Raw genomic sequence first — 15,141 nt, 5'->3', positions numbered from 1 at the left:
TACACATGACGATTCAAAAAATCAAATTTCTTTGATTAAAATATGTGGGTTAACTCACTGATTTTTGTGTATGTGGCGATTCGAAAAAATCAAATTTCTTTAATTAAAATATGTGGGCTAACTCACTGATTTGGGTGCACGTGACGATTCGAAAAAATCAAATTTCTTTGATTAAAATATGTAGGCTAACTCACTGATTTTGGTGCATGTGGCGATTCAAAAAATCAAATTTATTTGATTAAATGTGTGGGCTAACTCACTGATTCTAGTACACGTGGCGATTCAAAAAATCAAATTTCTTTGATTAAAATATGTGGGCTAATTTACTGATTTTAGTGCACGTGACGATTAAAAAAAATCAAATTCTTTGCTTAAAATTTCACTGATTTTTTGTGCACATAGGAAGTTTGAAATCGGATTTTTTTTTTGATAAAGTATCATCAAAATTTTCTATAAAATGAGTATGTGAGTTGACTCACTGATTTTTGTGTACGTGACATTAAAAATCGATTTCATACTTTTCAAGATGTGACCGAATTGATCCACTAATTTTTGGTGCCAAGTAAGCCTTATCAATTGTGGGACAACACTATGCGAAATTTGGAGAATTCACGTGATAAAGATAAGTTTTGAAAAAATCATAGTTTACATGAATTTGGAGATTCATGTAAATTCGAATTTTTCATTGATTTGATGACCTTCCTAAAATCATAACATTCCATTCTGGAACATTAATAAGTGCAAATTGTTAATTTGGGAAATTTAATTTTCATAATTTTCCTTTTGTGTGGATTTCGAGGAATCATGTAATATTTGAGAAAAATTTTAGTCGTGAGATTCGTTTAGCACCTGTGATATAAATTGATGATGATGGGACCATAGTTTGACCTTAATTTTTTTTCTTTTACTTGTTGACCATAGGATAGTTTGGATCATAGTAGAGATCGATCATATCAATCGGGCGGGTTCGGTGCCTAACACTTTTCGCAACCCGTAATCTAATCCCTTACCCATTTTTCTTACCTGTGGACCAACCTGATCCATTTTGGAGTTATCTATGGTTCTTAGACTTAAATTAGGTGGCGACTCCCTATTCTTTAAAAATCCTCAATTTACCAATCGGACCCCTATTCACTATTTAGTGGAAAACGGGTCAAGATGATTTCAACACACATAGTACAATATTGGAAATCTTTTGAAATAAAAAACAAATACACAAGATTCTCAATATTGTTAACTTATGTAAAATAAAACTGCAAAACTCGTATTTAACTAACTTTAACAATGATCAATTGTCCGATGATGTTGTAGAGAATGTATCAGAAGAAAAATAAGAAATAACATCCGAAAGAGAAGAAAGAAATGAAGAAGATGATGCACGGGAGACAACTCTTGAAGTTGAAGAAGAAGATGGAAAGGAAAAAAGAAAGTGAAAAATATGAAACAATATTAGAAGAAAAAAAAAATAAGAACAGTAAAGAAAAAATAAAGGAAAATTAAGAAAACCAATAAATGAAAGAAGTGGAGGTATCATCGAATGAAGAAGAAGAAGAAGAAGAAAATGATGGGAAGTAGAATAAAAGAAATGCAAATTGTATGAAATATGCATGCACGAACTTGACCAATTAACAAAGGCGTTGTTTGTGATTAGTAGGAGCAGAAACAATGAAAACTCAAAATTCACTAATTTCTCCTACATAAGACACAAGAAAATATGACTCGGAAGACCCATTCGGCCTAATGCCTTTGATTGAGAAGGCGAGTAAGAAAGTTAATGAAGAGACATGGCCAAACAAGGAGGTAGAACAACAAGGGACAATACATGATGATTTGTATATTATGGTTGAAGGTTGATTTGGATGCAAAATTTAATATTTATCAACTTTAACTTGGATGTCAAGTAAGGGTTGAACCACAAAGGAAAAGGGGGAAGAATCATGCAAAGAAAAAAAAATTGAATAAAACTCAAGATTAAAACAATTTGATGAATTAGGAGTCAAAAAATAGAAATTAAAGTGCTGAAAATTAAACTTAAATAATAAAATTAAGAACCATTAGAGAAGAAGATCCACTTTTGCCCATGAAAGACAATAAGTTGGGTGAAAATTAGGCTCAATGGCATGTAAATAACCATTAAAAAAAAAAGGGTTCTTAAGGGTCAATTACTTTGAGTTGAATCTGAATAAAATTGGGGTTAGGAAAGTAATTGCTCATAAGTTCTTAAGAGTTCTCTTTAGGGAACAAAAGGGTTTAGGTCCTTTGAACTTAGTCGAATTACAATGAATCCTTAAAGGCTGACATTAAATTATGTACAATAGGATGGCCTTAATGGTCAATTACCTTGGATTGAGTCTCAACGAAGGATAAGATGATAATTATCTTTTGGGAGAGCCCAAGGTCAAGGTTAATAGACTTGCACAATGATCTAAAAACCAAGTAAAAAAGATTAAGTATGAATTAGTACTAGGGTAGAGAGGCAAACTTAGCTTGTGCTCTCTTAGAAAATGGTGGATTAAGAGGGACTTAAGTGTAAATGCACCTTAAGTAAATCTAGAGAATTCATGAGAGAAAATTAAATCTCAACTGTCTAACTGATTAGTTCTTGTCGGAGGTAATGAACAAACTTAGAAAACACAAGGCATTGGGTTACCAACAGCCTGAAGTAAAATAGGCTTGGGGTTACCAATGAATTGGCCTAGGCGGTTTACCATCGACTTGGCCTAGTTCCGGGCTTCAAAAGACGGGCATGAAGAATTGCCCCCTGTTCCCCCCCCCCCCCCCTGGGGGTGGACTACACTTGGTCAAATTGAAGGTTTTTGGGATAAACCTTGTTCTGCTGGATTTTAAGAGCTCTCGGGCTCGGCTTGAGCAAATTGGGGTGTCTACACCTTGGATCAAGCCCCAAATAATTGTTTCTTGATTTTTTAAAATCAAATTTTATCTATAAAATCTCTAGTGGTATTAGATTGCCAATTTAGTAATCCAAGCTCAATGACCCTTAATAAGATTTACCAAGTAAGGAAAGGGGGTTTTTTTTTTTTAAAATAAAAAAAAAATTATAAGATCCATTATATTTGTACCCACCTTTATCTTCAATCACTCATTTTCTTCTATACTTCCCACCCAAAAATGTGCTTTAGGTGGGTGCAGTGAGCACAAGTGGTGGGTTTCTTGGGAAATATATTGTGTTTTTTTTTTTAATGTTTTTTATCAAACATTATATGAGTTATAACATTTAGATATGTAAACGCTATGAATTCTGGTGCTTTTATAGTGTTTTACGAAAAAGGATATTAAAAATAACTATATATAATCTCCTAGCATTTCAAAGACAAAATGTTATAAACTTAGAATTGCAAAAGAGGGGAAGAAGAAGAAAAACAATAAAGTTGGAGGGTAATATTGGAAAAGACTTGAAGAAAAAAGAGAATAAAGTTAAGATATTTCTAGAAGGAGGAAGAAGAGAAAAGTTAAAACAGGTAAACCTTTCCTCGAGATACATTATGTATGGGTATAAATCTTGAGACAAAGAAAGTTGGACCCACTTTTGGATTTTATTATTATTATTATAAAGTTGGACCCACCATTGTGTTTGATAATAATAATTATTATTATACAATCGAATATCAATTTTTGAATGCATATTCGATAAGCTTTTGAATGTAAAAAAAGAAATCTGAATTTGAATCTAATATCCAAAATTAGTGGGTAATATCTAATTTTTCAAATATGAATTTCAATTCGGATCGATTTTTCAACTCTCCATTGGCAATCATATTTTCAAGTGATTTTTGAGTTTACAAAATCTTCTATGAGCTCAAGAGAAGAGGAAGAGAACACATCTTGAAACTATAGAAAGTCTGATTGATCCAGCGGTGTGAGATAAGGTTTCAGAAGTAATAGTCACATAAAGGAATTTCATTACTTTGAATTCTTATTAAAGATAGAGAGAGAAGATAGTGTGATAGAGATAAAGAAGAAGTGTTAGGGTTTTGATGTGCTTACAATCATAATAAAAAAGTTTGGATTCAGAAATTACTCGATCAAGTTCAATTTGATTAATTCATATGAATTTGAAAAAAAATTCATAAAAATTTAGGAAAATGTTTGGTAGTATAGATAGTGTTGTTTTCTGGTTTTTATCAAAACCTATCATTTTCAACCTCCTTAAAACTATACCTTGCTCCTGACATTTGAATGTTTAAGGAAATAAAATTTTGAGAGTAAAGGGTAAAACTGGTATCATATTTTGTGATTAATAGATATATTGTCAATTAATTCGTTGAATTGTTGATTTAATATGTTAGTACCTGATTTAGAGAATTTACGACATTTTAGAACAAATGCAAAAATTTCGTGACTATACCTATAATACTTATTTAACACAAAAGGTAAAATTCATGCTAAAAAGTAATGTTTGGCAATGAATTGATATTTGTGGCAAAAATTTTATAATCTAATTTAGTGACAAAATACTAAACTATTGCTGCTTAAGCTTGTTCAATTTATTGTGGAGATTATACTACTACATACTTAGTGACGAAATGAGATTGGTTGCATAAAATAACACACATATAGCGGCAAAATGTTAAAATTGAAATGAGGTTGGTAACTAAAATGTTGTTGTAAATACTTGTTCCCGCCAGATGTTGGGAGAGGGAAATTTTGGCGCTGAAAATAAACTTTTTTGGGATAAAATTAGGTTTGTGGGTTTATACCTGAAATAAAAACTGATGAATTTAAAATTTTAAACGGATATGATGTTTGAACCGAAACCCAACCGTTGTTGACATCCCTACTATAAAGTCAATTTTGGCTGTTACATAGGAAGAGTGCGTGGGACAAGTATGAAAATGGAAGTAATCTCACATGCAGATTGCATCTCTTTTAGGGGGAATTATTGCAGTGCTTATTGCGCAATTCTCGTTTTTCCCTTCCTCGAGAAGTGAATGATTCAATGGTTCAACCTCAAACACTCTTCCGAAGATCCGCTACTTTGCTGTGGAGTAACAATGAAAGTGAAGTTCAAATTAAAGAATGATTTTTCAATGGTCCAACTATGCTGGTTACTAAGTATCCAAGGAGCTGCTGAAATTGAAAGAAAAAGAAAAAAAAAATAGTCTTCGTGGAGAGTATTATTACAGATCAATCGCTTATTCATCCTATACTCCTGACCATTAATTTTCCTCGAGGGTGATAAGTATTATTAATCTCAAGGCCATGCGTGGTAAGTTTGGGAGGACATAATAAGAATATAATCTTAGGGAGGATGATTGCATGTTCAGAAAAGAGTAAATTCATTTGCTTTCAATCCCTATTGTAATCAAGATGATATAGACTTGGGTGATTTAGACATATCCCTCCACATTTAGGTGGATTTTTGTAATACCACTTTTTATATATATAACTATTGTATGCCTATTAAACTTGATTTTTAGACTAAGAAATAATACTCTCATCTTCATCCTCTGGCCATTTTTCTTATTTTTTTATTCACTTTTTTTTGTTAATACTATATTTACTTTCCCGTTCAAATCTCAAGGTAAGATAAGATTCTTGGAAAAGTGGATAATGATGACATTTTGGATCAAAAATTTATTTATATTCTTTCTATGATGTGGAATAGTATAATTTGATATTTTGTTACAATTAGATAAATTTAGTAAGGAGTCTCAATGATAGTAAAGAGAACTGATCAATTTTTATGTGTCCCTATTCACTAGGGATGGCAATGGGTTGGGTTGAGTTGTGTCGTGTTGAGGTAAGGGCATTATGAAAATTTATCAAACTCAAACCCAACCCATATATAATTTATTTAATTAATTTTTTTTTTATTAAAAAAATAAGTTCCATTTCCACCACACAAAAAAATAAAAGTAACACGATCATAAATCAATATCCACAAATATAAACTAAGTTTTATCACAGAAGATGGGTAATTTAAAAAGTTCTTAAATAATTATTGATATATTTAAAATTACATGTTAATGACAAAATAACTAAATGTGTTAGAACGGATTAAGCCGGTTGATGCCCCTAATTTGAATCCAACCCGTTTAATAATTAATTGTATTAGACGAGTTGACATTATTATGAATCAAACCTACTAATTTCGTATTGTTTTCGTGGGTGTTAAGATTGTCACTCCTATCATTCATCTCTTCTCCTGTGAACCATTAGTCCCTAGTAGAAGCATTTTGAGATTATCCTCTCTTGAAGATACTGAACATTGATAAAGACAAGGTTGAAAACAATGAATTGAAATTAAGAAAAAGAAAAATTACTTAACGGACCTATGATAGTGCTTTGGTTTTAAATGCACATTGACTTTTTGAACAATAACCTAACAACCCACATGGTAAAAACTCTCTTTCTTAATATCCCTTCACCTTTATAAAACATGAAAATTAAATCATCAAGATCCACATATCAAATCATTTAGATAGATCATTCTAATTATTGAGATCAACCATATATATTGTCAATGTTGACAACCATGTTCAAGGGTCGAGATCAACAATTTATACTCCTTGATCTTGCCAGTCATAAAATGTTGATCTTGATGATTGGATCAAAGGTCAATCTCAATGATTGAAATGGTGAGGGGGCATTAAGAAAGAAAATTTTCATTTACTAGTCTACTAAGTTATTGTCAAAAAAAGTTAGGTGTATTATTTATAAACAAATCCCTCTGCCAGGGTTTATAAAGTATTTTTTTCTTAAAATTATTAGTTTTTAAAAGAAAAATCAAGAGGTTTTATGCTAGTAAGGCAATCAATGGGTAGGTTCTAGTCGGGATTAGTTGAGCCCTAACATGGCCTTAAAGAGGTTGGCTCTACCTAAACTGGCCTTATACACCCTATCGAGTCTAAGTCTAGTAAGCCCTACTCCGACCCTAACCGCCTTGAGGTTTGAGGCAAATAAAATGACTAAAATAAAAAAGAAATTAATGAAAAAGTACACTTCTTAAAATATTGCATATTTGAAGATTATCTAATGGAATTTGAAATTAATGTCAATTAAACTTTATGTGAGAGTTAAATTATAACTTTATAATATATTTTACTTTTATTTAAATTTTAGTCTTATTTAGAAAATATCAAATTATGAATTTATATAATGAAACACAACTATTGAACTCACTCCAGCAATAGTTATAAGGTATAAATATCCCCTTCAGTTATAATGGAGTAGGGTCCACATTACCCCCATCCTCTTCACTTCAACCTCTTTTTTAATAAAGTGCTCTAACTTTATACCCTTCTAACTTTATTATATTTCCTCTTTAACCCTAAAGAGAAAGTTTGAGGCACTGTAAATTTTATATTTTGATAAGATATAGTAGTGGGTTGAGCCATACTATGGGCACTATTAGGAACTAACCTAAATGGGCTGAAAATTATTCAACATGTCACCTACCTTTGCGGACTCAATATGTGCGGATTGGGCTAAGTCGATGGACTTAAATGGACACCCTTGAATGCTTGGGATTGAAAATACTGGTATTTAGGTCATTTTCATTAGTCTATCAGAGAAGACTGAGGTCAAGGAAAGTAACACCCGTTTGAAAGTAAAAGGACATCCATGAATCGCATTATAATTAACTTGAAAGGGAACAAACACTCTTTAAGAGACGACGGATTGTAGAGAGAGAGAGAGAGAGAGAGAGAGAGAGAGAGATCTTTCTACTGGATTGGTAAAATAGCGTTTGGGAAAGTTAAAATTGAAGCAAGATAAAGATTAGAGAGACGATGAGGTGAGAGAGAGAGAGAGAGAGAGAGAGGAATGAAAGCGTGAAGAAACACTCCCTTACACCTCACTCTCTCTCAAGTCTCAACACAAGCACAGCATACAAGTAGGAAAAATAAACACGAAGAAAGAGACATTAATAAAGAAGCATCTCTTCTCTTCTTCTCTATTTAATCTTCTTTGTCTCTGTGTGTGTGTTTGAGATTTCTCTGATTTTGGAGTGAAAAAGGATGGAGGGCGAGAAGAATTCGTCTTCCGTATCTGACATTGGTGCATGGGCGATGAACGTTATCAGCTCTGTCGGCATTATCATGGCCAACAAGCAGCTCATGTCTGCCAACGGTTACTCTTTCAAGTTTGGTCTGTCCCTCTCTCTCTTCTTATCTCCCACTATCAATCAGATCTGATACCGATTTGATTTCCTCTCATTATCTCCTTTATTTTCCCCTTTCTATTACAAATTTTCCATTGAAAATTATGCTTTTTATTTTTATTTTTTTTATTATTATTACAATTTTACGTTTTCTTTTAGTAATTTGTTCAAGCAATCTATACACTTTTGTGGATCTTTTGATTGCATGCAATTTCTTTTGTTTCTTATCGGCATCTATATATGAATTTGCATCTTTGATTGGTTCTGTATCTGACTATATGTAGATATATTATATTATATATTTAAAAAAATGGATCTTTTATGGCCAAAATTCTCTAATCCTTGCTTATTTATGTTTGTTGAATTTTACCGAATTTCATTCTATTAGATCGATCTGTTCAATTCACAAGGTTCTTCTATGTTTAGATCGTTCTCCCCGTTGCTGTTTGATTTACGTCCTAAACCTTTGTATTTGAAATTGACATCTGCAGGGAATTGTATGTATTTGATTCATGTTTTGTGTTTTCTGGTAGTTCAGACTGCAAATTGCTTCAGTTCACTTCTCTAGATGTTAATTTTATATATTTATTTCTTTATTTTAATTCTGTTTCTTAAAAATCTTTAATCAAGTCAGTAATCTCTGTTTTCAAATTTTGTTGAAACCATTTCTTTCTGTCATCTCTACTTTGTCTATTTTATTCATCTTATTTGAAGTTTACACACATTCATCTATGAAAAAAGTTAGATATTCTTTTCTTCATTAAGGGCAGTTTTAAAGATCTCTTCATTTTGGTGCAATTTTGTATAATATTTCTGCTTTTGCAGCCACAACTTTGACGGGATTCCACTTTGCTGTGACTGCATTGGTTGGCTTGGTATCTAAATCTACTGGTTATTCTGCATCGAAGCATGTACCCATGTGGGAACTTCTCTGGTTCTCAATTGTCGCCAATACGTCTATCACAGGGATGAATTTGAGCCTCATGTTAAACTCTGTCGGGTTTTATCAGGTCTGGATTATTCATAGTACTTTATTTTTGTTTACTCCTTTTTTAAGAATTTGTATCTTTGTGCAAATATTTGGCATTTATTGTAGAATTGTTGGTGTAGATTTCAAAACTGAGCATGATTCCAGTGGTTTGTGTGATGGAGTGGATCATTCATAGCAAACATTATTCCAGGGAGGTGAAGATAGCTGTGATTGTAGTCGTAATGGGTGTTGGTGTCTGTACTGTAACAGATGTAAAGGTTAACGCCAAGGGTTTCATTTGTGCCTGTGTAGCAGTCCTTTCTACATCCCTGCAGCAAATTGTGAGTTTCTACTTAAATTCTGCTTTTCTTGTTTCACTTGTATTCGTTTGTATAATGATTATGTTTCTAGGTTCTTGAACTTTTCGTTGCATCTTTGATGTTATACAAGGCCGTTGTTTATTTTTATTTTTTATTAGTATTTATTTTTTGCTAAGTATAAATTTATTAATCAAGATGAGATAGAAAAAACAACAGAGAAGGAGGCTGAGGTTCTGTATTTGATGTTGCAGTTTTCTGTTGTGGCACTCTGCTAGAATGTCTACATTAGTATGTTTCATGTTTACATTATTCCTTTAGCAAATTTCACTTAAATTACTTCTTTGTAACTCAATGCTTTTATCTATATTGCTGAACTTTTGTTTGTTTGTGTTAGGAGTAATAAGTTATCAGTAGTAAAAGTATATATATGTATACAGTCAATGGTTAGGTTTGGAGTCACTTTGACTCCTCTCATGTCTTCTCCATTCTTCTCTTCCTTTCTCAAACTCTTATTCTCCATGGTATCAAAGCACATTGTGTGATAAGGATTTGATTTTTTTCTCATCTTTTTCTTCTTTTTCTTCCATGTTTCCTTATCAATTTTGGAAAATCAGATTTTATTGTACCTTCTTAGGAGATAATCTTGTTACATGGATGAGTAAGAAGCAGATAATTGTTTCTAGATCTACTGTAGAGGTTGAGTACAAATCCATATCACACATCTTGTGAGTTAGTGTGGTTGAGACACTTCCTTGAAGAGGTAGGTTTTATAGTGCATACACCTATGAGACTCTTTTGTGATAATCAGGCAACCATATACATTGCATCCAATCCTGTGTTTCACGAGAGAACTAAACATGTTCAAGTAGATTATCACTTTGTTTGCGACAAACTGCTTGGTGGGGAAATTACTACTTTGTTTATGAAATGAAGATAAGTTAACTGATTTGTTTAGAAGTCTAGTTGTAATAGAGTGGGTTATATTTGTAACAAGCTGGGATTATATGATATATATATTCTCTAGCTTAAAAGGGAGTGTTAGGAGTAAGAAGTTATTAGTAATAGAGGTTCATGTATATGGGGTTGATGGTTCAGGTTGGAGTCACTTTGACTCCTCCCATGTTTTCTCTATTCTTCTCTTCCCAGACTCTTATTCTATAGTTTGCATGTGTGTGTCGAGTACTTCACGACACTTCGTGTGTACGCAGTCTGTAATTTCTAATTGCATTCCTTGCAAACCCCAAATTCTAATACCCAAAGTTATGTACATGCACATACTTTTCCAAAAAGAAACATAATTTAGCTACTTCTTCAATAGAATTTACTTAGATATTCAGGTTTGTTTTATCCTTCTATATATAAAGGGGAAGGTTATCTGTACCCAACTTTTTCCATAGTTTTGGATGGTTCACACAGAGATAAGTTGAAGGGTGATTTTCGATGAGGATGATCTCCCAATCAGTCATTCAGAAACTTCTTAACACTAGCAATTGTTGGTTCAGATATTTTGGTGAAATGGACAGTCTGAATTCTTTCAACTAGTTTTTCGAAGGAATGTGAGGCCCATCAATAACTCATTGAGGCACAAGGTGGAAAATTAAAGATGATGGAGCCTTACGCTTCATGCCTGATGTACACCATTTGGTCATGGCATGCGCCTCACAGAAAAAAAATCTTGTTTTTTAAAATTAAATATTATCCATATTTTTTATTTCCCCAAAGGTGTTTGTGTTGGCATGACATGCCACACTTGTAGACATGGGATTTAATGCTTTGAATACTTATGCATGTTATTGGACCCTGTCAAACTCTCCACTTCTTCTTCTAAATATTCTATCGAAACCTTTCAGCAATCCATATTTTTTTTAACTTATTTTTTTTTTTATAAGTATACTTTTATTAAGAAATAAAAAAAAAAGGGGGAAATGGGAGGCTGAGATAGCCCCCCTACAAGAGAAAAAAAATCACCAATAATAAGAAGCGAAAAAAGGAAAGAAAAAAAAAGCCTCCCCCCGCCCCCCCAAAAGCCAAGGCACCCCAACTTAACTATACATAACAAAGAGAGTTCCACTTGAACACGAAATCCTCAAAAAAAGTTTCCTTCAAAGTCCTTACAGAACTTGCTCCCCAAAAACAAAAGACCCAAAACGTCCATAGTCGCATATTTCTGTTTACTTATTACCATGCAGTCATGCTTCCTCATATGACATCCTCAATGCAAAATGCCTGCTTTGTGTTGCTTAGAACCATGTTGCGATACCTTTGGTATGAAACTCACGATCCTCTGTGTGTATATATTAGATATTTTTATTTTACATTTCCAATATATTTTTTGAGCAAAAAAGCACTATTGAATATCCATTTGTGACAACATATTTCCACTCGTAATTATATTTGCTATGATGCTATGAAGAAGTTTAACCATTAACACATCTTTTGAACAAAATAACATACTATTGAATTTTTTAAAAAAACATAGGCCTACAATTTCTTATTCTTTAAAAAACTTGTTAAAAATGTAAAAAACATATTTTTTTAAAGTTGCATCTTTCTATCATGTTAAAATGTACTTTAACGAACTTAGCTTATTGGCACCTATATGTTATATTTATATATGTGAACATATAGAAATGGATAAAACTTTTGGTCATGTTACATAACCGGATATGGCTTTGTGATATTTACGTACCCGGATACATTTTATCGTCTTTTGTAAAAGATTTTGTAGTGAATTTACCTTTATACCCCCTTTGGTTCTCTAATATTTTTTTCTCAATCTTTTTTCCATCACACTTTTCCTATAATTTCATAGGGTGACTCATAATTTTGATGCGCCAATAGCTATGAGTCCCCTTTGTTCTTATGTGTAGATAACATGATATTTTTTCTCCATTCATTCGGCATATTTTAGTCTTCAAAATGCTTCTAAGCAACTTAGTTAACAATCCAATACTTACCAAATTTTTTTGTACTTCTATCGGAATACCATTTGGCCCTAAAAGCATTCCTATCTTCATCCTTTGCTAGTGTTTATTTCACTTTTTATAGTCTATCTTTGCAATATGTTCTCTCATTTGTTCTTCCTAGTCCCAAGTATAATCGGTGGTGTTTGTTTAATAACATTTGGAAACAACCCCCCCTCCTTTGAAAATAAATAAATTTGGTTCAACTAATATTTGGTTAAAATTTTCAAAATAAATAAATTTTCCCTTATTTTGAAATGCTTGTTTGCTATTGCAAGGTCATTTACTATTGCAGATTCAAGGATGGATTTTCCTATTTTATTTATTTTTCCAAATCGAAGTCCTCCTTACATCTTCTCTTATCCTCTACTTTGTTTTCTTACGTGGCCAAGTATCTTCCTATAGATATCCACTCTCCATAAGGGATTCTTTAATTTAGCTAATCTATATCTTCTTAAAATTGCCCCTTAATGTTTTCTCTTAATCCATCTTGGATATCCAATTACTAATTACCCTAATTACCTCTTTCCCTATTACTAGTTTTATAATATTAGTTGATCAGTTATTCTTTGAAGGTGTCATGTCAGTGAGGTTTTAAAGTGCGTGCTTAGTAATACCAGACCTGGGATCAAAGCCCTGCATTCGCTCGCACACCTATCTAGAGAATAAAAAAGGATCAACTATTCTTCTAGCATCTACGACTTTGTCCTTAAAATCTCTACTTACCATTATATCTAAATCTTCCTGTTTTCCAAACTTTGATGTGAGGACCATGCCTAATACCCAACAAAACTGGGCATCGGTGCAGCATGTCGTTTCCAGAGGCTGACCTTTGCATACTTGTGAATAGAACCGGGCTTCACTGCAGTGCATCACCTATGGGGAAACCCTAGCATGAACCGAAAGAAATGAAGGATCAAGATTCATGTTATGAGGTAGAGAAGTTTTTATAAAACACTACATTGGCCGAGGTGTGTTGCCATCGATTCTCTTGAATAAAAGTCAGAAATAGGATCTCTGCTTTTATATATATATATCCTATGCACAATGGATTATCCCAATAGAAATCAACATAAACCTAGCCCCTAATTACAGATCACCATCATCCCATTTACACATCGGATGTACCCCAGTCTATATTGACATTCATGATATCTTCACACCTACAATAGTTTTAGAACTCTGGTGGACCAATTTGACTCAGTAAAGACTAGTAGAACTTGCCACACAACTTAGTTTGATCTGACATGGCTGTAAACTTGCTCTAGAACCAGAGAAATCCAAAAAACCTTGATAAAAAACGTCAAAGAAGTTTTTCTTTATACATCCTATAAAAGTAAAAACTTATGAGATCTCTGTTGTATAGGAACTGAAGAGACTCAGGAAGACAGTGATAGTCTCTCTGACAATAGGCAGTGTTAGAGACCTTCATGATGTCGTTAATCTCAGATCTTTTAAATAGCGTTTATTCATCAAACATATGCTTTGCATGCATTACATGTTTCTTAATAATCATTTTGTTTACAACAATCTCCGATTTCTGATTGGACAACTTTCTTGTGATACAGTCAATTGGTTCCTTACAGAAGAAGTACTCAATTGGATCTTTTGAATTACTGACTAAAACAGCTCCCATACAAGCCATCTCTCTTCTTGTGTTTGGTCCTTTCATCGATTACTACCTTAGTGGTCAATTTATATCAAACTACAAGCTGTCTTCAGGTGTAATTGTAAGTAATCAATCAATCTTTGAGTGTCAACATTTCATTTTTATTTTTTTTCAACTAAAAATAATTTTGGCAAAGTTTCATATCTATATATGTATGCTTGGGAATATTTGCAGTTCTTCATACTACTCTCTTGTTCCCTGGCTGTATTCTGCAATGTGAGCCAATATCTATGCATTGGGCGCTTCTCAGCCGTCTCCTTCCAAGTGTTAGGCCACATGAAAACTGTCTGTGTTCTCACGCTCGGTTGGCTACTTTTTGATTCTGAGCTTACGTTAAAGAATATATTAGGGATGGGTATTGCAGTCCTTGGCATGGTAATTTACAGTTGGGCAGTGGAGGTTGAGAAGCAAGCGAATTCCAAGATCATCCCTTATGTGAAAGACAGTCTGACAGAAGAGGAGATTAGACTTTTGAAAGAAGGGGTGGAGAATACTCCTGTGAAGGATCTTGAGCTTGGTGAATCCAAAGGCTAAGGTTGGTGTTCCGTGCGGCAGAAATGAAAATATGCTGTAAATGTTACTACTCTCTCTCTCTGCCTTCTGCTTCACTTATTTGGTGTTGAAATACAAAAAGAAAAAGGGATGGAGCCCATCTGTTGTAGGAGAAGTGTTATTCAGAAATTCTTTTTGTGCAGATGTCATCAGATAGTAAAGAACTTACAATGGAACCATTATATTTATTTTATGTTTTGTGACAGTATTTTACCTGATCTAAACGGTGTTCAAGTTTGGTGTTTATTCTTTCTTCACTCTTATGTTACCATATCTTTCTATACTTGCAAAAGATACTTGAAGACTATTTGGGCCCATTGATCTTATGGAATGCATGGACTTCCTCTTAGTAGACCTACTGTTATACCTTAAAATGGGCACGCCCCCAATTCAATAATGTTTAATTGTGAATTAAATGTTGATCTATTAATTAAGAGTTTATGAAACTCAAGACGATGAGAGACTGAGACAGTCGAAGATTAAAAAATCAAGAATTAGAGGGATGAAATGATCACTGGAAGAGATAAGGATTCCAAGATTCAACA

The 15,141-nt window shown here is 33.0% G+C and overlaps 1 protein-coding gene across 1 annotated transcript; it reads left to right on the top strand.

Annotated features, from left to right (window-relative positions):
• The first annotated feature begins 7,677 nt into the window (after positions 1–7,677).
• Positions 7,678–14,842, top strand: LOC147404678 (UDP-rhamnose/UDP-galactose transporter 2-like). The gene is made up of 5 exons (XM_086440723.1): positions 7,678–8,109; positions 8,948–9,132; positions 9,233–9,433; positions 13,944–14,105; positions 14,219–14,842. The coding sequence occupies exons 1-5, from the start codon at positions 7,980–7,982 to the stop codon at positions 14,576–14,578; spliced, it is 1,038 nt and encodes a 345-aa protein (XP_086296849.1). The 5' UTR covers positions 7,678–7,979; the 3' UTR covers positions 14,579–14,842.
• Positions 14,843–15,141: the final 299 nt, after the last annotated feature.

Source organism: Akebia trifoliata, chromosome 4 (assembly GCF_017979445.1).
Source record: "Akebia trifoliata isolate Shusen 1 chromosome 4, ASM1797944v1, whole genome shotgun sequence".
Classification (NCBI taxonomy): domain Eukaryota; kingdom Viridiplantae; phylum Streptophyta; class Magnoliopsida; order Ranunculales; family Lardizabalaceae; genus Akebia; species Akebia trifoliata.
The sequence above is the reverse complement of the archived record's forward strand: the minus strand, read 5'-3'. Positions and strand labels throughout refer to the sequence as shown.

Excerpts from the sequence above, each read along its gene's own strand:
- LOC147404678 (XM_086440723.1), top strand. The coding sequence starts at position 7,980 with ATGGAGGGCGAGAAGAATTCGTCTTCCGTATCTGACATTGGTGCATGG. Across the intron at positions 8,110-8,947 it reads CGGTTACTCTTTCAAGTTTG|CCACAACTTTGACGGGATTC; the intron begins GTCTGTCCCTCT and ends CTGCTTTTGCAG. Across the intron at positions 9,434-13,943 it reads CTACATCCCTGCAGCAAATT|TCAATTGGTTCCTTACAGAA; the intron begins GTGAGTTTCTAC and ends CTTGTGATACAG.